This window comes from Canis lupus, chromosome 18, assembly GCF_048164855.1.
Source record: "Canis lupus baileyi chromosome 18, mCanLup2.hap1, whole genome shotgun sequence".
Taxonomy (NCBI): domain Eukaryota; kingdom Metazoa; phylum Chordata; class Mammalia; order Carnivora; family Canidae; genus Canis; species Canis lupus.
The window spans coordinates 19,469,913-19,495,661 of NC_132855.1; the positions used below are offsets into that span (position 1 = coordinate 19,469,913).

At 38.9% G+C, this 25,749-nt stretch overlaps 1 protein-coding gene across 12 annotated transcripts in view; it reads right to left on the reverse strand.

The window, feature by feature from the left end:
* Positions 1-25,749, reverse strand: part of CREB5 (cAMP responsive element binding protein 5) — a 494,733-nt gene that overhangs the window by 308,111 nt on the left and 160,873 nt on the right. For all 12 annotated transcript variants that reach the window (XM_072783642.1, XM_072783643.1, XM_072783650.1 and 9 more), the window contains 3 exons: positions 24,111-24,182; positions 19,337-19,430; positions 6,477-6,598 (listed from right to left, as the gene is read on the reverse strand). In XM_072783642.1, coding sequence (XP_072639743.1) covers positions 6,477-6,598; positions 19,337-19,430; positions 24,111-24,182 — 288 coding nt within the window. The remainder of the gene's footprint in view (positions 1-6,476; positions 6,599-19,336; positions 19,431-24,110; positions 24,183-25,749) is intronic.

Sequence of the window (25,749 nt, forward strand, 5' to 3'; positions counted from 1 at the left end):
AACCCTGACTTTCCATCAAAAAAAAAATTTTAATAAAACAAAAAACCCTATGAGGTTTTTTGTTTTTTTAATGATTTATTTATTTACTATTAGAGAGAAAGAGAGGGTTGGGGGGTAGAGGGAAAGAGAGAACCCTCAGGCAAATTTCCCTCTGAGCAGAGCCCAATGCGGGGCTTGATCTCAGGGACTTGAGATCATAACCTGAGCCAAAACCAAGAGCTAGGCACTTAACCAACTGAGCTATCCAGGAGCCCCCCTCAAAAAATCCTATGTGTTTTTATTTCCCACTCCATTTTAAAATCGAGGCAGAACGTCAGATCACATTTGATTCATTGACATTTGTGCCAGTGAACTCTATGTGGCAGTGAACATTAACCCTAAATCCCAGAAACTAAAACACATGAAATACTTCTGGTCTTTTCCACTGATTTAGTCATTCCCCTGAGTGGGATGCAAAGACCAAGCTAACTTCTCTTCCAGTGTCAGAGTCTACTCAGGCTGAGGGCATAATGTAAACCTATAAGGAGAAAGCTGAAAAGTTTTACATTTGTCGTGTCCTGTGATGGGAGGACAAAAGTAATGCTTATAAGATAAAAGTTAGGTTTTCCAGTCATTGGGATGGGGGAATAAATAGATTGTTATCTCTTCTAGCATTGCTAGTGGGTGTTTCCTTTCAGTCATGCTGATTAAAAACAAAACAAAACAAAACACGCCAAGATCAAAACCAGTTTCATCGTTTCATCTCCTAGGATTTAGCAAACATGATGACATTTTCAAAATCAGAATGAAACTAAGTTTAAGTTTCAGAGATTCTTTTTCTCCAGACTTCTGCAAGAGGGAGGGACTGTTTTACACGAGCCAATGTCATAGAAGCAACATGCTAACAGAGCAGCTGTTGCAAGTTTGCTCCACTCCCTATCTTTTCCATCTTTTCTTTCCCATTTCAGCATCACTCACGCCTTCCCCAGAGGGCAGCTGTGCCAGCTAAGGCCTGACAGAACTAGACTGTGTATGAAGGCAGAGGGCCTCCCTCCCGGCACCCTCTCCCCCTGAGTAACTGGTGGTGTCGAGTAACATGATTTCCAGGTACAGAATTTAATCAGATGGAGCAGCCTACTTTTCTGAGCTGAGGCTGACCTGGCCATGCCCTGTTCCGTGACTCCTGTTGAGCTGGGATCCAAGATCTTAAGATTGTAGCTTGTCCCTTGTTCCCATGTGTTCAACAGTCGGTACCCTCTGGGAATAGACTGCACTTTTCATCATTTGGGTAGGAATTCTAGAGCATGGAAATGTCCTCATTTGCTATTGCTCCATCAGCATAATGAGTCAAATTTAGGTCCTATGGGAGAAGAGCAACACTCAGCACTTACACACCGTGCTTTTCATCTTCAGGGTTCTTAACCACGTTAGGCTGTAATGTTATATTTCTCTCAGCAAGACAAAGGAGTTCATTCCTAGTCCTCTCAACTGCCCTTCCTTTCTTACACAGACACAGACACAATCAGACACACAGACACACTCCCACACAACTGCTATCATATGATGAAGCTATATCCCACTTCCTAGGCAAGCATTATACCTTCAATTAAAAAAAAAATCAAATGTTAAAGGTCAGTTCACCTTCCCCTTTTTCTCTTTTTAAAAATCTTTTTTGCTTTTGTTTTTGTTTTCTTCTCTGATGTGGAACATGAAATAGGGCATGCTGACTACTGATCACTGGAGTCTATTTGGCATTACTACCGGCGTCCCTACCCTTGACTTGATTCTTCACACCTCAGAGTCTTCTGTGTCATCTCTGGTGGTGGAAGAGAACTGAATATTCTTTCTTGGAGGTTCTGATGGAGTCTGACAAGTTCCATGCTCAGACCTCTTTTCAACTTCATCTTCATTCATTCCTGACCTGGGTGATTCCATCAAGTCTCATGTATCTAAACACCACCTATATGCCAGGGACTCCCAAATTTATATCTCCAGATGGGTTACCTCTCCTGGAATTACAGACCACTATATCCATGTGCCTATTCAATATCACCACGTAAGTCAAAAAACAGTCTCCACAGTTCACCCCTCAAACCTGATCTTCCCACAGGTAACTCCATCCTTCTAGTTGCTTAGGCCAAATACCTGATTCACTCTTGATTCCATCCTTTCTATTACTCCCCAGATAGATAGATAAATAATTCTTCAGCAAATCCTGTTGGCTCTATCTTCAAAATAGAACCAGAATGTAACCACCCCCTCCATCTCCATCTTGGACCTATCTGCCATAATTGTCAATCTAGATTCTTCCATTTGCCTCCTGAACTGGTCTCTCTCTGCTACTGCCCCCTAACAATTTACTTTCAACTCAGCAACCAAAGTGAACTTTCTAATATATAAGTCAGATCCTATCACTCCTCTGCTTGAATCTGTTAATGGTTCGCCATTTCACTTGGAGTAAAATCTGAAGGCTGCAGGCCTTCTGGAATCTGCTCTCCTATGCCCACTCTTTAGCACTATTACATACCCTCCTCTTTGTGATTTCTCTGATGCACAGAGCATCCTCTAGCCTCAGGGTTTTGCACTTATATTCTCTCCACTTGGGACACAATTTTCCCCAATACATGCCTGCTCTGAAGCAGAGCTTCAGTCTGTGCTGCGTGTCCACTCACCAGTGCATCCTCCCTGATCACCCCCAAAACTACCTCTGCTCCTTCTCTACTAGGACACTTACCACCTTCTGACATGTTATATGTTTTATGGTTTTTACTTGCTTACTGTTTGTCTTACCCATGAGAGGTAAGCTACCTGAAAGTAGGGTTTTGTTTTTAATTAACTTTAGTCCATGGTATATTCATCAGTGACTCAGACAGTGCCTGGCATATGATGAGCACTCAAAAATATTTACTGATTGAATAAATTCTGAACACAAGTTTCTCACCTGTTTCAGGACATGGACTAGTCTGACTTCTGAGCCATGGGCAAAATGAGATTTGTGATACCTGCTAGTGATGGATGCTTTTCCAAGGGAAAAACATCTCTTATTAAAGAGTTTTGAAACCATGAGCTTATACTTCCATGGAAGGTTGAGGTAACTGTGGAATGTGTTGTCTTCAGTATATATAATATTGATAGATACTAGGTCTTTTTCCATTGTTATGACCTACCTCTAGCCTGTCCTCATTCTATATATGCATTGGGATACATTGAATAAGAGCTTATATTCCTACTTTCTAAGTAGGGGATGAATAAATGAAGCAGGAGCTGAGGGGTGGCAGTGTGCCACGGATATTGATAGTTGGAGAAATGTGGTCAAAAGTTTGGATAAAAGTATACTGGTAGATTGGAGTCTTACCTTTCATTTACCCACCTGTGGCTTCCAAAGAAATGCTATGCAGAAGCCACCAACACAGCCCATTTGATTGCTGGATAAGTCACTGAGCATTAGGTCTCAAGAAGCCAAGGCCACCCCAGCTGGATTTGGCTACTCTGGTTTGAAAGAGGCAAGGGAAGAGGATACCTCAGGAGGCTGAATGCTATCCAACTTTCAGTGCATGCAAGCTGGGGTTTAAGAAGGTAATCTCCTAAGATACCCACCCCAAAACCATGAGGGAAGCTGGCTTTAGGTTCCCCCACCCAAATATCCATCACAAAGCCAGCACATGGCTAAAAGCAACATTCAGGCTAAAATTTACACAAGAAACAACAGATGTTGGCGAGGATGTGGAGAAAGGAGAACCCTCATATATTGTTGGTGGGAACGCAAACTAGTGCATCCCTTCTGTAGAACAGTATGGAAGTTCCCCCCAAAAGTCAAAATTAGAACTACCCTACCATCCAGCAATTTCACTACTAGGTATTTACCCAAACTATATAAAAATACAGATTCAAAGGGGTATATGCACCCTGATGTTTATAGCAGCATTATCAACAATAGCCAAACTATGGTGAGAGCCCAAATGTCCATTGACTGATGAATGGATAAAGGAAATATGTGTGTGTATGTGCCTGTGTGTGTATGTGTAGGAATATTACTCAGCCATCAAAAAGAATGAAATCTTGCCATTTGCAACAATGTGAATGAAGCCAGAATGTATTATGCTAAGTGAAATAAGTCACTCAGAGAAAGACCGATACCATATGATCCTAGTCATATGTGGAATTTAAGAAAGGAAACAGATGAGTATGTGGGAAGGGGGAAAAGAAAAAAAGGAGACAGGGAAACAAACCATAAGAGGTTGTAATGATAGAGAACAAACTGAGGGTTGATGGAGAGAAGTGGGTGTGGATGGGCTAGATGGGTGATGGGCATTAAGGAGGGCACTTGTGATGAGCACTGGGTGTTGTATGTAAGTAATGAATCACTGAATTCTACTCCAGAAACAAATATTCACTGTATGCTAACTAAAATTAAAAAATTAAAGCAACATTCAAAGACACTTTAAAAAAATATTCTAAATATGTATTGAAAATACATATTTCTTCAACTAGAATATCTTCTTTCTCCACTCTGCTTACCTAATTATTTTAATTTATAAAGTTTATTTATACTCTTTCTCAACCCACAATGACTCAAAAGCAATTCACAAAAAAATGTACAGTGTAAAAATTTTTTTTTTTAATAAAAAAAATCAGGACCAGAGGAAATATAAACTAGAAGCGAAAGTCTAGTCTCAGGGGAAGTAAAATATGTTCATCACAGTGTTCTAAAAAGTTCTCAAAGTTAAGCAGTAAACTTGGCTTTCTGTTAACTGAGCAAAGTGAAACGAGAAATAGAACCAGTTGCATGATTCTCATGTCCACATGGAGAAAATATTGCAGATCCTTAGGGGAAGCAAACAATTTCCTAGAATTCGGATCTGCAAGAATTTCCTCCCATGAGGCTTCATATAAGAGATCATGAATACTATGTAAAGAAGAACATTTAAAACCACACCCTTGCCATGGGCTTCCTAAAGCTGTCCTTGGTAAATGTCTGTAGGAAAATCAAGGGCACATACTTTGATTAAAACCATTCTATCAAAAATGAAGACAATATAAACCAATACAAACCAGCATATCCTTTTCTTATAGTTCAGTTTAATATAAGAAGTCCACCTTGACTATCTTGAGGAATGAACAAACTTAACTCCTCAGTTTTTCACATATGCCACATCTATCAGGAAAGCTAAATTTATAACTCAAAGAGAGGAAATTTACTCGACTTTTTGGTTCTTCTTTACCCTTGTTATTTTCATTTTAGGTGAAATTTAGAATGCAAGCCTTTTTTTGAGTTAAATTTTTAAGTGCTCAGAACAGTGCCTGGCAAATAAGTATTAAATATTAGTTTAAAAAGGAAAAAAAAAGCCTTTCATGTCACTTGAGGGGTGGAAGAAGTGGTTGTGTCAAGGATGAATGATAAATTAATTATACACAAAGGAGTTGATTGAGATTTTATACCTTTCTTGTATCCTTTGCCAATTATCATGATTTTTTTCTAAAGCAGTACAGACTTGAGGCAAGCCCTTGATTATTTTAATGTGAGAATGTGACATGAAAAATCTGGTGGAGGGGGATTATTATAATTTCACGTAGAGGAGGATTCGAAGGTCTTGAAATATCAGAGCCTTTTAAAATGTCTTCTCCGGATAGAACAGCTGGAACTTCAGAATCCATTACAACCTAGTCAGCCCTTCCTTTCAACCAACTTCCATATTTTAAGTCTCTTCTCATGGAATGTGTCTAATTTGTTGTTTAGTACATTGTGGGCATTCAATAATGCTCTATTGCAACAGCGAAAAAATGCTAAAGAGCTTCATTATCACATTTACTTGTGACCCCATTTCCTTTCCTTAATCTTGTAAAGTGATTTTTAAAATGCAACCACAACATTACGAGAAACTGAATATATTCTGGAGGCATTCATAAACTGGGTTTTCTACATTTGTAAGAACAAATAACCCACATGTATATTTAAACCATTTGTCTCAACAACAACAGATGTTCAATAATACGACTGGGAAGTAATTGAAACTGGTGAGGTCTACCGGGAAGATTATGGAAATCAGACAATGAGAACCTGGGACAAAATCAGATGAAACCCCCTCTCCTACTGCTACAATTATTCTTGGACTCTTGTCTTCTGCATACAACGCCCATGTAAGGCTTCCTACTAAGTATTTAGCAAAGTAAAACAATAGTTTTGAACACAGAAAGTCTGTGAGTTTATCCAACTCAAGGTCCAAGAATAAGGTGTTGTTTTTGGTTTTGGTGTTTTGTTTTGTTCTGTTGCTTGAATTTCCTATTTCAGAGGTCTGTTTTTCCCATGACGGATTATACCACAATCAGGGATTCATCTTTAAAAAAAAAAAAGCATTAGACAAATACTTGCAAATGGATGAAATACTATTTTAGGGCCACATCCACACAATCTGCAGTGCCATCTAAGTTTCCACACAGAAGATTCTAACGAAGGTTAGAGGAGGCACCTGTCAAGGTGTCCATTCAAGCAAACCTACCCGCTTGCTGCTCTCCTCCTCCTGAGCCTTCCTGAACTCATGTTCGAGGGAGCAGTCCAGCTCATTGAAGAGCCCCACTTCCTCGCAGTTCTTCAGGAATCTTGTTGGGGTCGGAGTCTGATCTGAAAACAGAGACCAAGTGATCATACATGGATTCTTTTCCTTAAAAGCCAGGGGCAAGCATGAGCTCAATTCACTAATCCCCTCCCCTCGTCTTAATTAAGATGCCAACTGGTCATCCATAATCTTCCATCCTTTTAAATGAAATTACAATATGGAAGAAAATAAAACCACACATCTCGCAGGAGGAATACAATGGGTAGCAGGCTGCATAGGTGACAGTTTTCCAAACTTCTTTCCAAATATTCTATCATCTACTTTATGGGGGCCCTATCATTTGAATACACATCAAAATGTGTGGAATGACTTTTTTAAAAAACTGGAAAGGGGGACGCCTGGGTGGCTCAGCGGTTTGGCGCCTGCCTTAGGCCCAGGGCGTGATCCTGGAGACCCGGGATCGAGTCCCACGTCAGGCTCCCTGCATGGAGCCTGCTTCTCCCTCTGCCTGTGTCTCTGCCTCTCTGTGTGTGTGTGTGTGTCTCTCATGAATAAATAAATAAAATCTTTAAAAAAAAAAAAAACTGGAAAGAAATGATTAAGCTAAAATCAGGCCAAAAAATCTGCTAAGCCAATATTAAGCTCGATTTCAGGGGGCTGGGAGGAAAAAAACGTTTTGTAAATGTTTATATCAAACAAAAAGAAACAAACAAGCATGCTAATTCCTTTCTCTTAATGGAAAAGGAAAATACAGCAATTCTCTCTTATTTTGAGAGTCACAGAGGATGATGAAAGGTTCCAAGTCAAACACATTCAGCTTTCATCCATTAAAAATATAATTATTAATTTTATTTTCCTTTGCTATAGCCAAAGGAATGTTCTGAGAAAACTCTTTAAAAGGAATAGAATTTCTTTCATATTCTTGACTGTCTAGCGAGTATACTACTTAGAAAACTAGAGGCTCTGAAGCCACTATTTATGGCTTAATATTTATATAGTCTTTGCAGTTTACAAAATGTTTTTACATACATGCTATATAGTCTAGATCTCACAAGATCCTATTAAGGTAAATAGGGTAGAATTACACCTTTGTAATCACTAAGGACAGTCATCTTCCTTGGCAAAGGAATACTGAAGTTGACATGAATAAAACTGTAAACTGTCCCTTTTTCAGAAACAGAAGATGGCCATGCTATTATTTTGCAAATGAGGAAAATAGAAGTACTGAGTGATTAAGAGTCTTATTCAAGGTCTCCCAGGTATGTGTGATGATACCAGGAGTATAACCAAGGCCCTGGTGCCATTTCCAATATGTACTGTATTATTCCCGCCCAAGCTACACAGCACACCCTGTTAGTTTGATAATGAATGACACTTGTCCACCTTGACCTATACTCAGTCCCCAAATCTCTTTCGGTACAGTTCTCTAACACCTACCTCACCACCAGTCAACTGAAGAGTGCCCTCAAGTTGAAACGAACGTGCCATTTCTGCATGCTCTTTATAAATTCCTATATGACAAGAAACTAGAATCATATTTACTTTTCTAATTCATACACAGAGCAGTTGATCCCAGTAAACTATCCATAGAGATTCAAAGAAATAGCTTAATATTCATGAAGCTGAAAATAGCTTGATATCCCCATATATTCAGCCTTTCTAAGGCAAGGTCTCCTGATTCTCTATGGCAAGGGGCTTTTCTACCTGTTAAGCAACTGGTTGACTTGGATTTCAATGCAGCAAAAATCCCCCTCTGCATTCTTTCTCCTTCTTAGCCCAACCTCCAAGATACTGAATTCTCTTTGCAGTACACAGAAAGCCCACAACAGGTGGTCATAAATCAGACATTACAGATAAAAGTCATGCAAAAGTTGAGTTTGATTGAAAATGGTTTTATTAGCACATTAATTTATTAAGATTAACACATATACACCTATGTCCCAATATATACATAACATGTATATGTATATTGGAACACATATACATACATACAGTGTGTTATGCGCTTATAAAGGATAAAATTAGTATTTATGAGCATTTTGCAGTTTTCAAACATTTTCACCCACACTGTCTATAATCTAGATCTCACAGGACCCTGTGAGGTAGGAAGGTGCACATTATTTTAGAAATGGAGAGATAGGTATCTTGCACAAGGTCACAATTTGTAAACATTTTATCACTATTAAGTCCTCTTTTACCTTCAGACATAACCCCTTCTCAATCTAAATGCTATACTTTCCCCGATGTTAATGGCAGCAATGTCCACAATAGCCAAACTGTGGAAGGAGCCTCGGTGTCCATCGACAGGTGAATGGATAAAGAAGATGTGGTGTATGTATACAATGGAATATTACTCAGCCATTAGAAACGACAAATACCCACCATTTGCTTCGATGTGGATGGAACTGGAGGGTATTATGCTGAGTGAAATAAGTCAATCGGAGAAGAACAAACATTATATGGTCTCATTCATTTGGGGAATATAAAAAATAGTGAAAGGGAATAAAGGGGAAAGGAGAAAATGTGAATGGGAAATATCAGAGAGGGAGACAGAACATGAGAGACTCCTAACTCTGGGAAACGAACAAGGGGTAGTAGAAAGGGAGGTGGGCGGGGGTTGGGGATGACTGGGTGATGGGCACTGAGGGGGGCACTTGATGGGATGAGCACTGGATGTTATTCTATATGTTGGCAAATTGAACACCAATAAAAAATAAATTTAAAAAATAAAAAAAAGGAATTTTAAATGTAATAAATAAATAAATAAATAATAAATGCTTCTTCCAGGTCTGAAGGATGTTGTCACATGTGTAAAAGACAACGCTGACAACCTAGAAAACTAGACTTAAAAATTGTGTGATTTGGGGGAAATTACCTATATTTTCTGGACCTCATATTCCTCATGTTTCAAATAAAATTCTAAAGTTACATGATTCTGTGAATCCTAAAATCACCACCATAATGGGTTCTCTTCAAAAGTCACTGTCAGTAGGTCAAAGAAACATGACCATTTAAAGGACAGCTTAATGGGAACACCAGCAACAGCTGGCTACACACTAGAAATTAGGCCAGAGGTAAAGGCTAAAGAGATAGAAGAAGAAGTTTCCTGAAAAGAAGGTATAAATATACAAGACCTGACAGTGGAAATAAAGGGATGTGTGTGTGTGTGTGTGTGTGTGTGTGTGTGTACATATTCTTCCATTTATTGAGTGCTTATTCCATGTCAGGCATAGTGCTAAGGCTTTGTATGATGCACTATCTCATTAGTTTTCACACCAACCACATTTGGTAAAAATTATTTTCCCCCTTTTACTTATGAGAAAACTTAAACTCGCCCCAGGCCCCATTTAGAAATTGAGTCACATGATGGTATTGGTAATTGACAATCCTAACTGTCCTTGGTTCTTTTAAAATATCTTGGAATTATTTACACCCCTAATATAATAGGACCATGTTACAATCCTACAGACTTTTCTATTATCTTTTGGGTCATTTTGTGACTAAAAAGCCTGAAAAAAACAACACAAGACAGAACTGAAATATTAGACCACTTGTCACCAGGAGGAATTTAGTTTGCCAGGTTTTAATTTTTCTTCTCTTCCTCTATATTTCTCTATTGGAGATTTATAAGTTGAGGGTCATGATCCCAGGTAGAGAGAATAGTCATCCAGCAGGATCCATATGACTCCTGAATTCTGAGATGAATTCATGAGATGGGCCATCAAATCAAATTCAGACTGGCATTTGGAGGCCAAGCCCCAGGCAAAATTGAGAAATGTCTTCTGTCTTCTCTCAGCAAAATTATCCCCAGAGTCCAGCACATGTATACACACACACATACATCAGTAAAGGAGGTGGAAAGAACATGGCGCAGGGATAGTACAAGACAATGTCCTCCATCATGAGCCTCTCTGCAGCAACAGGGAAACAAGAAGTGTGAAGCAAGGGGAGACATGGGCCCTAAAAAGAGTTGGTTCCCTCCTATCCCTAGAGCAGAAGACCCAGATGGAGGCTACAGCATTGTTACTAAATGTCTTTCTTTGCTGTATGATATAATGAGGGAAAAGCAAAACAAATATCTATATCCACATTTGGAAGAGATAAGGCACACTGTTCCTAATTTTTAATTCATTTTCTTCTTGTGAATGAGCTATTCTTTCCAGTTACAACAGGAACCAGAAAATGGAGCTTAACTTTTATTTTAACATTTATAGAATTAATACAGGGTCTCTGGCTGTCTTTGATCCCACATGGTACCAGTTCCAAGTAAGCCAGGAAATGTGCAAACCTTCAAAAAGGGGCAGCTAAATCTATCCGCAGCTTAAATAAAAGAGTCAGTTTCTCAGCCACATGAATGCTTTGTCAAATAACCATTCCAGCTGAAATGAGACCTGAAGTAGGTGAGTAATATCCATGGCCATAAATTAAAATTCTGATAAACCACACCTTCTTTAGAACCAAGGGCATGCACCGGCTATGGCAGCAGCAGTTTCTATATCATGAATAATAGTGGCTGGTTCTCCACTGGTGGATATTATCTAAGATGTGTTCAGTAGTAACAGGCCACACTCTAATCACTTACAGGAACTGGTTCCAGTGGGAACTCAGAGCTGAGATGATTGCTGGAGGACTTCTGCTCACCTTTCTTTCAGTGTTTCCATTTGAGTGAGGAGCATCTGAATGTGAGAAAGAACCCCAAATCTCAAACTAAACTAAAAGCTAAATAACTTTTGAGTTGGGCTTTACTTGAGTCAAAAGCATTTTGTTGTTATTACCCTTTGCAAATCTGAATTGTCCCTGAATAAACACCTGCATGTTACTTTCTCACAGGGAGTTTGCAAAGAGCACATCAGCTTCTCAGCACACCCAGATAGTGAGGACCAGTGCAAGCAAAGTAACTTAACCACTTCTACCTGTCTTACATGTCCTTAGGATTTCTTTACTCCTTGGACAAGAAAGACTGGCACCAAAAGGGATTAAAAAAATTCTTGGTAAGGTCTGTCATATTTCAATATCTGGGCCCCTTCCTGGAATGGTGAGTCTGTTCCTTGAAAAAGGAGTTCCACTTCATAGAATTACTGCCTCTGTAAATAGCTAGGTAGAGGATTCTTGCCATGCAGAGATTCTACTTGTAAATCTACCTGAAATAGTGCCACAAGCTTGACATTATGATTTAGAAATTCACCCATCAGCTATACGACAGGAAATCCTGCAACCCCACTACATCTGGGAAGGACAACAAGTATATAGCTACAACTATGAGGGGAAAAAACTCACTAAGTTTTTCAATCAGTCCACAGTCTGCCTAGCATCAAGTGCTTCAGCCCCAGCAAGTATGATTACTCCAAAGGCTAAGTGACAAGCACAAAACTAAAGCCTGAAATCTGATTCTTCTTTTAAAAAGTGTTTAGTCTGCTCTATATTTAATAATAGGTTGCTACCTTATTCGGTTTCAGAGCTGCATTTGAGTTACATGGTTGTCTATGTTTCATTTTTTTCAATGATAAAAAGGCAAGGCGACAAGTCATCAATTAAAAAAAAAAAAAAGTAAAAGCAGGGTTCCCATGATATACCACAGAAGAAGGATGTAAACTTCCTAAGCAAAATTTTCTTTCTGGTCTAATATTCTCAAACTATGCTATCACTAAAGAACTATGTGAAGTAATTTTACATCATTTTGTATTAAATTGACAGTGGCTAGGAATACTATAAAAGTCCCAGTAATTCAGACCAGTTATAAGAAAGATCAGTTTGAATTAGTGACCATTCTAATTATAGGGTATTTTTTAAAGGTAATGCATTTTTATTATTTGCATGACTCAGATTCAACCAACAAAATGCAGCTTAATGGAATTCCTCAAGAATGCTGCTTAAATCAATAGAGAAATGTATTGGAATTAGCATATCTATTTTAGTTAAGAGTTGGGGTTCTCAGAAAAGGCATTTTTCTCGGACAGTTTTAATATTCTTTTTTTTTTAATTTTTATTTATTTATGATAGTCACACAGAGAGATAGAGAGGCAGAGACATAGGCAGAGGGAAAAGCAGGCTCCATGCACCGGGAGCCCAACGTGGGATTCGATCCCGGGTCTCCAGGATCGTGCCCTGGGCCAAAGGCAGGCGCCAAACCGCTGCGCCACCCAGGGATCCCTAATATTCTTTTTATAGTTACATTTATCCGGTGAATTTTTCAGCATATGCTTTCTTCAAAATACTCTTACACAGTTCCTATTTCTGTGTAAATTTTAATAAAGTCTTAATTAAGAGAGTCTATATTAAATGAATTTTAAAATACACAATCCTTTATAAGAGCAACAATCAGTAACAACTGACTGAATTCCATGAAATTTTAGGCTTCTCTACAATAAATGTGCCTTTTATTGAGCGTGAATACACAATAGGAGCAATAGGGTCCTCTCCATAACACTGTTGTTACTATTTCCCTGCATCTGTCCCAAGAGGCAGTGCTTCCATGGGACAAACGAAGGCAACTCTGGTTTTTACACAATAGTTGTGGAATGCTTCATGGTTGACTACAGTGTGGATGATCCAGGTCCCTGAGACATGAGACTCTGGAATTGAATGCTACAATCTATTTATTGTCAAGGCAGAGAGCTAGTGGACTGGATGCCCTTAGGAAGGTCTTGAGTCAACTAGAAAATGCTCTGACAATGGCATTTCAATACACATGGTTCCAGAAGGCACAGATTCAGATTTAAATTAACCAAGTAAATAATCCATACCTACTCATTGTTAGCCATGGCCTAACCAGAGTGTTCCAACAGTAATCAAGCCTCAGTTCATGTTAGAGGAGCTGAGCTGGTGGAAAGGGTTATTAACAGAGATCATGTCTCTGCAGGCTAGGTGAACTGAGGGGATACGAGAGGTTTCTTATCAAGCCCCGCCTTGAACAGTGGAAGCTAAAGCTTCACATTTCCACTTAGTCACCAGTTGCCTGAGTTCCTTGTCGAAAGGGATTGGTTTGGTTTCCAGACAGAACAGACTGGAAGCCAGTTTTTCATATATAAAGAGTACTACAGATCAAGACCTCTGAGGTGTTCAGGTGAATTATTCAAAATTGAATCTTGCTTGACCAGCTAGAAACATGAATGAGAAGCTGACAACTCCTATAAATGCTGACTGCCACTTGTCATAACAGAGGGAAAAATCTGATTTAAGAACACAGTCTTTATTCCTCTAGATGCTAATGTGTCAGTATAATCTCCTAAAAACTTTTGACTGTTTTATCCATTTGATGACTATTGAAGAAATAAGCCAATAATATAAATAAAAGCAGTTCATAGATGTATATCCAAATATAAATCTAACACCAAAACACATTCTCAGTGCATGTAGGTCATCAAATCTACATGTACAATGAGAAAATTATAGACAGACAGGAACTTTGGACAAACTGCTTATCCTCTCAATCTTGTTTCTTTGTATGCAAAGAGTGGCCAGGGTTAAATGACATAATGTATGTAAAGCAGGAGCTATAATTATAGGCATAAGATAAGGCAATAAATGGTAGCTATGTTATTATCATGCTGCCCTCCAGTGCGAGCCATTTCCACCATCCTCTGTTCCATAAAGACCTGATTAATTTCAATAGTGAGAAGTCACTATATACCTTTACCATCAATGGAAGAGGAGGTATGTTCCTTGTATATGTGTGTGTGTGTCTGTGTGTGAGAGAGAGAGAGAGAGAAAGAGAGAGAGATTTATTTTCTTATTTGTTTTTTTTTTAACATAGTAGTTCAATCCAAAAAGAATGTAGAATGAGATATATCACCTTTTCTCTGACTTCCCCTTTAAAATGCCCATGAATTCGGGTGCCTGGGTGGCTCTCCAGGCTGGCTGGATGAATTGGCTGGTTGTATATTGGTTAATCATCCAACTAGGTTTCACTCAGGTTATGATTCCAGGTTATGAGATCAAGCCCTGTGTTGGGCTCCATGCTGAGTGTGGAGCCTGCTTGAGATGCTCTCCCTCCTTCTCCCCCTGTCCCTCCTTACCGTCTCTCTCTAAAAAAATTAAAAATGATTTTTAAAAATTAAAAAAATGTCCATAGATTATTTAGTAGCTAACAGCCATGAGCAATGGATCAGGGTTCTACAATTATCTGATTAATCATGATCAATCTCTTAAAGATAAATGTTCTACTCCATTGAACAACATTTTTGCTTTCTCCATGGTGAGAATTAGGTTTAGAGCCTGGAACTAGAGACAGTGCCTGATTCTAGACTTACTCCAGGGACACAACTGGGTTCTGAGAGGGGCTATATTGTCACTTGGTGGTAGATGCTCTGCCATCTGACAGGAATAGGAAGATGGGATGACGAACCCAGTCTCTCTCAACTTTCTTCTGTGTGTCAGCTGCATCACATCTGGTGGTGTGGTGTCACCACTTTCAGTCTCACCATATTCAGAAGACAGGGAGAAAGGACGCTTGAGCCCACAGTGCTGAGCATCAGATCTTGGCTGAAATGCCACTAATGCAGAGGGGCCCTTCTTGACCTCCTTTAGCAGCTTGCTGGCCACTTGTTTCACATTGTCATGCTTCATCTTCATCAGAGCACTCGTTCTTGTTTATTAATGGGGGGATGAAGAAGAGGTGTTGTAGATTATCTCTCTACCTCCTCACCCCCAGCAGAGTATTGTAAGTTCCATGGAAGAGGGACCCCATCTGTCTTGGTCAGTGGGGCATCCCTGGCACCTAGCACAAGAGGATCTTTGCAGACACTTGATAAGTATTTGTTGAATGGATGAATAAGTGGGAGTGGAAGGGCAACTTCGGCCCCTCTTCCCACACCTCAGCTGGTGCCTGTCCTCATTTCCCTCCAAGCACATTCAAGTTGCTTTTGGCATTAATTGGGCTGTGATATCTGATGTGGATTATTAGGCATTTGAAGGTATGGTTTCATGCATCTCTTTTTCAGGCTTCCCACTTGAAATGTTGATTAGGTCTGCAACACTCTTGAGCTTCACTTCCTTTTCATAAAGCAAAATCCATCATCTTCTAGGTCAATATTTCTACCACACACACACAAACATACACACACACACACACATACACACATGGATATGTGAACATACTTCTCATTTGGATTATTCGCTTGTCTGGCTATAAATAAAACTTCACTTGATTCCCGCTCTGTTTTTTTCCTGTACAGAACCTGGGAACTCTAAATAAGTGGGGGTAGGGATTTTGACAGGGCAAGATGTGGGAATTCCTGAATACCTAACCATAATACCATTAAAACAGACCTAAACACCGTACTCTTTAGCTCTAATACTAAAATAATTTTCAAACCAAATATATCTTTTGTCACATAAGAGCTGATAATTTTGCAATCTGTGTGTGAAAGTATATTGTCCTCAATAAGTTCCCATTTCAAACTTGGCACTTCACCAAACTTCAAAACTTCCCTCACCATGAAATTATCTTCAATCACAGCAAGAACAGCTGAAGGGAATGACTCAAGTCCATCATCATATCAGGACTCTGGAAATGATCCACATGGACCAAAGAAGAATGGAAGGACCAAGGTGGGAGGGGCTCAGAATCCACCATCACAACCCCATTCATGTTCCAACTAGCACTGTCCCTTTAGAATGAGGTTTTATGTTTACTGTCAACCCATAAGAGCAGACTCATCTTAATAAAACATCATGACTGTCACTTTTACTACTCTGCCTTATGGCATGTCAAAGATCATTTACAATCATTTTGAGTAGTAAATTGTACCTGGTATAAATAAAATGGACTTTATGGCAAAGCTAGGAAATTATTTTAGATCTTAAAATCTTTGGACTCTTAACTTCAAAAAGCATATCTATGGCATCTTAATAATTTCCCTGACTTGAATATTTGCAATTAATATAGGACAAAGTGATTTTCCAAAATACAAGTTAACAAGATATCCTGAAATTAGTAATGAACACACCTACCATACTTCCTCTTCATATGTGTCAAATTCAAATTCATTTAAATGAAATTTTGTATAACTGAATATTGCTTGCAAAAAAAGTGGCCCAAGAGGGACTTGAAGATTTTTGTCCTGGCTTATGCTTGCTGACTTTAGATTTAATTTCTGCTATTTTTATTGTTTATGTTACTTTACCTCAAGCTGTATGAAATCATTCATCCTTAAGAGAGGCCACAAAATAAGGACATTCAGAAATAAAATTCTAATAAATACTTTAGTAGATTTTAGAGCCTTTGATAATTCAAATCTAAATAAATCAAGATATATGATAAGTAAAACTTCAGTCATACTTGCAATCACAATCTGATATGCTAAAAGTAATATGAGGTTTGAGATAAATACATTGAAGTCTTTCTTAGAAAAAAATTAACAAAGTAAAAATACCCAAAAGACAGCCTATTACAATGTAGTGTAGACAACACTAGCCTATGACATATAGTAGACCTCAGTCCTCTAAATGCAAAGTAATGAGCTGGACTGAATAGCTCTGTTTCTGTTCCAGCAAGAAAATTCAATGACACTACAAGCATGCAATGTGGGTAGCAAGTGTAAAAATGTAGCAACTAATCTCACTTGGAGTATAAAATGGCCTCATATTAGCTTCAACATAAGCCATAAGGAAGAAGAAAATATGCCAATATTTTATTCATGGTATTTTCCCTCATATTTATTTCTCCCTTCATTTTCTTACTCTAAGTTTGACATAATAAAAATTAGAGAGACTTTCCTCTCAACAATTTTCCACCTGACACTGCCAATTATTGGCAGCAATGGCCTCAAGCTAACAAAGATCTGGTAAGAACAACTGAAAAGCTACAAGAGCTTGATCAAAAACCTGTTTATAGGCAACATATATAAGTGTTTACACATCCTTAATTCTTTTTTTTTTTTTTTTCAGACCTTTGGATGGGGCTCCTTGTACCTGAAAGATACTACCTGGTACTTACCACTAAGCACTAATATCTCCACATAATTTAACACCTACCTCCCACTCTCCTACCACCAAGGAACCTATTTTCAGAATTCTATTTCAGGAAAACAAAAGGAGAACTCATACATTTAAATGTTGAGAACTGCAAGGTCTACAGTCCTGCTACTTGCATAGATATGCTCATCTTTTAACTATGAAGTTATACGACCTAATAAATGATACAACATAATAAACCAAAGAACAGACTATCCTTCCTAACCCTTCCAGGCCTTGGTAATTCTTACAGATTGAAGTTTCTGTATCTCTGTTTCTAGATTCAAGGAAAGATAAAACTATTTCTGAAGAACCAACTATTTCAATTCAAGCAAATAGGCTGAGAGAGAGGTGGTAGGTGGCAGTGAAGGCAAAGAGGCTGCCTTTGAAACAGAATTCTTCTAAACCACAACACATCTGTACTATCAACAAGTCCCTGGCAAGTTTGTGAAGACATGTTGCATGGCTCTGGCACCAGAAGTACGCAATCGTGCATATCAAGTGGTGAAGTGTGAGAATGCTGCAGCCATGTCCATCAGGGAGCTGGGACCGCACCATCAAGGACCCTCATCTTTGCCCTGTGTGGTAAGCCTGGAAAAGCTGCTCCATCTCCATAGGACCCTTCTTCTCTATCAGTAAAATATGAGTTGTAATAATAACCTGCCTGATAAAACTCTTAGACGATCTACTAATAATAGGGATAATAAAATACTTGTAAAATTTAAGTGCCATAGAAATGCTAAGTTATATGAGCTAGGCCTGCCAGGGCAGTCAGTTTCTCTTCTGATATCATTTAAAGCATGTTTATGGGCATATTATCTCTTTCATGATGCCAAGGAGACAGTGGTTTCAGTGAAATATCTCTAGCCTAAGAAGGGTAACAGGAAATGCTTCAATTACCCCGCCAGGATTTAGGAAACACTTTGACTTACATTCTTTCATTGGATCTTCACAGTGAGGCTGTGGAGTAGACTGGCAGACAAAATCATTCCCCTTTTATGGAAAAAGAAACTGAGGCCCAAAAGGATTCACTAACGTGGCTCAAGGTCACCTGGCCGGAGGAGGCAAAGCCCATACTAGAGTTCAGATTTCCTCACTCTGAGCCCTGCCCACTGTTTTAATTTACTGCACCACCTATCAAAATGGGAAGGAATGGCAATTATTTGATGAGTTCATTGGGATTGTTATTTATTTCTACTCACATTTCTGAGCACTTGCTATGTCTCCATGCTATATCATCTCATTTAACCTCCCACTTATGAGGCAGATACTGTTTCTTTAAAAAAAAAAATTCAATGGTCACCTCAGTGAAAACAGAGAGAGAGAGAGAGAGAGAGAGAGATCAAGAGAGCTCCTTCTACTAAAGCCACTATAGAATCTTCCTTACAATACTCATGTGAAATATATCATAGATAATCCTCTAGTTTAGCTATATTTTCACATGTACACTATATTATGATGTTCTCAAGAACAGGAATCATATCAATCTTTGCATCTCCCATAGTACTCAGAACTGTATAGTACCCATCAGAGATGCTCAATGAAGATGTTTTGCTTGAGTGATTACAGGTATGTGATTTTTAAAAATACTTATATGGAGCCAACTTTCATAGCAATAAATATTTCACATTCCTGAAAATGAGAAATCACAGCTCTTCAGTTATTTGAGTGAACACATTAGCTGATTACATTTCTGCTTACCATTATTTTAAGTCTCTGCTGTACCTTAGAAATATACATCTTCATGGCACAGAATATGCCAATGGAAATCATCCTATCATAAGCAGAATAATTATCTCTCATGCAGCTGATCCGTTTACCCAAAGCCTTTTTGCCTGATGGCTCCTTACCTGATAACATAGTGTCTGTTTTTATTGAGGGAAACTTCAAAGTCATTTCATGCTTGTGCCTATGAATCATCAGATGGTCCTCTGTTGGGAAGCGCTGTCAGACAAATAGAAAAAAAAGGGGGGGGGGGAAGGGAGAGGAACCATTCAGTTTTATAATATATATTTGCCATCACGGAGAAAAAGATGTATTCAGCATTACATATGTGACAGGCAAAACAAAAAATTAGTTCTGAAAAAGTATGAAAGCATGCTAAGTTAAATGCCAAATTATTTTTTGCAAGCAAATGTGCTGAGATATTCCTTTGGATTGCACCCAAATATATGCATCATTATTTCCATTTTCGTTTACCAGGAACTTAACTAGGTTGCAGTAAAATCTGGCTGAATAGTAATAAGAAATTGGAGACCTTTCCCTGATGTCATCTCTGACTCCCTACACTTTCCCTGGGAATTCCTTTTAATGGCTTCTACTTCCTAAACAGTCTTTGAATATAATCAATTGTAAAGACTCATCAGTCAACTAGATATTTCCTTAGGAACTAGAGGTTTGCATCTGAGGGAAGATCTTAAATTTGTGTTTAGTTAAAGAATAAATGAGAAAGAGTTAAATGAACAATGCTGAAAGTATTCAAGTAATAGATACAATAGAAATATGCTATATCTTCAATAAATAAGAGTGCTTGAATGAGTGCTCACATATGTTCACAAAGAAACTAACAGCGGCAACATGACAAAAGTAAAATGCTCTTATTTCTACCTATATATGAGAGAAAAACATGTCCACTATGGAAAAATGAATTTAGACCTAAGTAGCACTGGAGTTTTGCAAAACTATGTGGAACTTCTGTCTAGTAGTTACTGTTCTACATAATAGTATAAAATAGTATACTACAAAATAGTATAAAGTAGTCTAAGGCATAATAAATATGCTAGACATTATCTATAGATTAACCAAAAGTAGGAAAAATGCATGAAGCAGGAAAAGAATTTTGATTCATGTCAGACATTGGGAAAGAACTGCATGTCATGTTTAACTGTTTGACATAAATACCTACAAATGTGCATGTGACATTTGTATAGTATGTTTCTGTTTAGGAAGACCTTGCACATTGCACTCATGTGATCTTTTATAAGTATACAGATGACTTATAGTAAAATGACAAATCATTTTTAGTATTCTATACTTTGTACAGTGTAGTAAACCAACACTTTATTTTTAGTTTTCAAAGAGTAATATTACAGTTGTTTAAAATGTGGCTTTCAAATGTTTACAGCTGTCTGTCTTTGGATCACATGGTGGGATTGGATTTCCTGGCCCTTTTGTGGTAGCAGGGGACATATGACTCGTTCTACCCATGGAGTCAGGAATGGAAGTGATATGTCACTCACATGCTAGCTGATTCCTGGTGCAAGACCCTCTCTCCTTTAGCATGGCAATGCACAATATTAGAAATAGTGGCCCCTCAATCATCCTAAATCTCTTGAAGGGTTCTGAAGAGCATTTTTGAATTCTAAAGGATAACGAATAATGTCTTGCCAAGCTAAAATAAAAATGTACAATAGAAATTACTTGGGCAGTCTTGAAATAAGACTTTGTTGTTTTAAGCCATTGAAGCTTTGGAGTGATTTGTTATTGCAGCAGATCCTAGCCTCTCCTGACTCAGACTAGTATGTTTTAATAATTGAACTTAAAAGAGCATCTGCTTTATCAAAGTCAAATGAAAACACAAGTCAAGACAATAAACTCTGCCAAACATTTCTGAATTGTAGACAACTTAGAAAGTCTCTCAGAACTTCCCAGTTCCTTAGGATAGTCATTATAAGTTTTAATTATCATTGTACACTGTGGTAGAAATCTTCTCTGCAAACAGTACAGATTAGTGTTCATACAAATAAAGGAATTCACTGGGCTAAATCCTTCAGGATATTCTAAAAGTAATTTTGGGAACAAATATGACTTAGTTATTTATCATTTGTATCATATAAATTAAAGAATATAGAATCTGCAAAGCATGGTAATTATGTCACATTCCAAACTACATGGAAGTCTGATTTATAATGACATGAGTTTTTGCTACAGCTTCATCTATTCTCTCAGTCCTTTAGAACACCTTAAAATGACTACATCTAATATGGGATGCTACCATGTGTGGTTTAGGGACAGGTTAAACTTCTCAGTCTTGCCATTAAAATCCTTATTATAATTTTTATTGTGATATATATATAATCAGCAAACAACATGGTAATAGCTTTCATTTTGTATTTGTAAGCCATTTTTGGTTCCATAAAATAATAGCCTAAAATAGAATATTAACTAGAATACTTATTAAATGACAATAATTTCCATAAAATGTCATATTAACTATAAATACCTTCCCAATACCTCCCAAAGAGACAATACAGGACATCACAGGGCTTTTTTAATTTAGCAGGAAAATAACAGCAAGTTGTAAATAACCAAAATGTACAGTCTACGACAGATACACAGCTAAAAGAGGCCACTGGAACTCAAAGCATGGTCATGCTAAGGGCAAAGAGCAGTGAAATTAACAATGGACCCTGTGAGCTCAGAAAGAGCCAGAGAAGCTTATTTCTCTTTACTTCAAAGAGACAAAGACACAAAGCTAATGTATAAGGAGCTGTAATACAAAAAAACCTCCCAGGTGTTGTAGACCATTCCTATACAGCAGAGTTTCTTTCAATGACGGAAAAGGGGGAAACATCCTTCCATTGCCGCCAATGCAGCACAAGCACTGATAACTCATATTTACTCCCCTCTCCAATCCCCAGCCTCCTTTCTTCTCCATGCAGGTCCCCAGGCTCTGGAAGGTCACTACAGTAAATGCCATGATCACAACTGACTGGACTGTGATTTGCTATCACCCCAGCAGGAGACATTTGGAATCACTAGGCAACTACTACATTTCCTCAATTCTAATACCTCTTCAATTGAAAGATGCACATATTTTTTAAATAGTTTGTCAAGAAAAAGAAATGGTCCCACCTTAAATAAAAACATCAAGTTTTAGATGCATCTTTATACTTAAATTTGGAAAGAGGTTGAGGGGGAAAGATTTGGTGTTTTACCTTAAAACCAAGAAACTATGGGCATCTTCCATTCTGATTTTGTCTAACCAGTCCACTCAGCCTTCTCAAGGAAATGACCTGCTCTTTCACTGAGTACAAGGTCATTAGAAATGTGCCCCTTCAACCTTCACTACCACCTCTACCTCAGAATGTGTTTGTGATTTCATAGCACTATTTCCATTCCTTCCTGCCTGAAAGGAATAAGCACCCGCTTCTCCCTCACTGGATCTTCTACACCCTGTGTCTTCTGGGGTTGGTGCTTCAGCTGTGGTTCTTCAATCCAGCACTCTCACTTCTCCTTGCTCTTGATTAAAGGCTACCCTTTCATTTAAAAAGAACCTCTCTCAGGCTGCTTTCTTCTCAGGCTACCATTATATCACTCTTTTTCCCGTCATTCCCCAATGCTCTTGAAAGAGTCCTCTATGCTGGCCACCTCCACTTCCTCACCACCCACTCACTCATTAATCCCTTCCAACCTGGCCCCCACCCTGACTCCTCTCTCATAGGTCACCCGCCAGAACCCAACTGCCAAACCCAACAGCCTCTGCTCAGCCTCTCACTGTCCCGGCTCTAGCAGCGTCTGACACCAGTGACCACACGTCTGTGGCATTATTTATTTATACCCTGCCTGATTCCAAAAAGGAGGAAAGACAGTTTACAGCAACACATGAAATGGAGTGGGAGAACATCAGCTAGAATTAGGGGACCCCCGAAAGGGAAGGGATCCAAAAAAAGAAAAAGCTAAAGCCAAAGTGCAAACCACCAGGCAGTCATCCTCAATGGAGGGTTGGGGGGGTACATTTTGGCTCCCAAGGGGACATTCAGCAATACCTAGAGACATTTTTGGTTTTCACAACTGGGGAGTGACCCCTAGGATTATTAGGCAGAGGTCAAGGATGCTGCCAAACATCCTGTAATGCACAGGACAGCCCTCACAACAAAGAATTATTCAGCCTGAAGTGTTTACAGTGCCGAGCTTGGAAAATTCTGCCACACGGTCCATAATTACAGCAGAAGTAAGAGTGACAATGGTGAACATTAATTGATCATTTGTTATATGCAGGCCTTATACTAAATACATGTAGTGTCTCATCTAATCATCACAACGATCCCGCTTGATAGGAGCCATTGGAGACAAAGAGGTTTAATCTAGCACTGCATGCCAACTTCTCCCTCTTAAAGTTTAGATAAATGGAAAAACTGTGGGTTCTACAAAAGTTATAGGGGGCTTATTGTACTCAATGAGGAAAACAAAACAAAATCGAATTCAACTCTGATGGTGAGTTATTTTACCAGTAATTCAAAGGCCCCATATCAAGTGACTATTGTAAAAGCAGCATCCTCCCTCCCCTTTCTGAAATAACAGTCCTGAACATCTGGTGGGCAGGATGCGTCTGGCTTACTTCCAGGGGAAAGTTAAGGATGGAAATGGCCAATGCTGATGTATTTCAGGGGCTGTGAGGGAAGTAATTCAAACTATTCAATGTAGAAAATAAAATAATGAGGAAGAAGATGATGGTGGTGGTGGTGGTGGTGGTGGTGGTGGTGGTGATGATGATGGGGGGGGGGTTGACGATATCTTGGTGAAGAAAGCCCACAGCAGGCATGATTGCCAAGTGAGAGCTGTTTCCCTGTCAGAAGGCAGCTACATCCCCAGCAAAACAGACCAAAGGACCCCCACACTCACCTGAGAGCAGCCAGGGGCACTGCAGACAAACGGCCTCTCCTGCTCCAAATTCATCTTGGATTCCTCATAAATCTGTAGGGACGGGGGAGAGGGAGGAAGAAAAACAGAAATCCATGAATATCTCCTACTTCTACCTAAGAAACATGAGAAAGGCAATTGCTCGGAGCCCCTTTCTATGCCAATCCCCAAATTAGACAAGATAAACATTAACGTGAACACAGGTCCCGCCTTGTTGAAGTTCACTAGGATTTCTGCAGTCTGCGCTCCTATTGTTTGCTTGGGCGCATATTTATTGTACTTTGAAGAAAAATGCCATAGGGCTATTGCAGCAGAAATTCTGCCTCTGGAAAACCACCTGGACTGTGTTATTACCCAGTAAGACCGCACCTGCGCAAGAAGATTCCAAAGCAAAGTTCACACCTGTCCTTTGGAGTTGGCTACTTAGAAAAACGAGAGAGGGGGCAGTAAACAGGGTTATCACCAGTGTGGTGACCAAATTTGAGCAGTGGTCAAATAATTCACCCGTGATCATCCCACCAAGCTTCAGGATAACCACAGGATGCAAAGAAGCCCCGCAGCCAGTTTAGCAAATGACCCCAGCGGTGAGCCCCGGTCTTCAATTCCCTTTCATCTCAGGCATTCACGGATGCCTCAACAAAAAGTATCTGAGTTATGCAAGGATAAACAGAAATAAGAAAATGCAGAAAACATTACCTTGGATATTTTGTTAATTTGGTTTTACAGGCTGATTTGAAATTAATATTAGATTAAGGCCATTGCCCATCTGATCTCCAGAAGTTATCAGGAGTAAGGCAGCTTTAGTGGGAGAAATCTTATGTTATGGTCTCAATGCTATGTTACATTATACTATGTTTTTTTCTTATGTAAAAGTTAGGGTTTTTTTTTTAAGATTTTATTTATTTATTCATGAGAGACATAGAGAGAGAGAGGCAGAGACATAGGCAGAGAGAGAAGCAGGCTCCACGCAGGGAGCCTGATGAGGGACTCGATCCTGAGACTCTGAGCCAAAGGCAGATGCTCAACTGCTGAGCCACCTAGGCATCCCTGTAGGAGTTAGGTTTTTTTTTTTTAAGATTTTTTATTTATTTATTCATGAGAGAGAGGCGGGGGAGAGAGAGAGAGAGAAGCAGAGACACAGGCAGAGGGAGAAGCAGGCTCCATGCAGGGAGCCCGACGTGGTTCTCAATCCCGGAACTCCAGGATTAGGCCCTGGGCTGAAGGCGGCGCTAAACCATTGAGCCACCCAGGCTGCCTAGGAGTTAGGTTTTGAGGTAAGTTTATTAGGCAAAAAAGAGTGTAATCAAAATTACCTTTACAAATCCTCCTCCAAACTGATAAAAGTACACACACATAGTTTCATGGTTACTGATCTACACAGTAACATAAAAAAATTTTTTTTGACAAAACAAAGGCGTTTATTATAGGAACATTCTCAAATGATAGCAGAGATGTTCAAGCTTTTTTTTTACATACAATTTTTTTAAACATCACAAAACACTATGTAAATTTAAGTTTCACAATTTAAATCATTTTCCAAATCCTATTTTTCTTTTGTGCTGCCAGTGGGATATGGCTCTATCAGGGTACTAAAACCTATTGCTTTATCTCTGAAGCACAA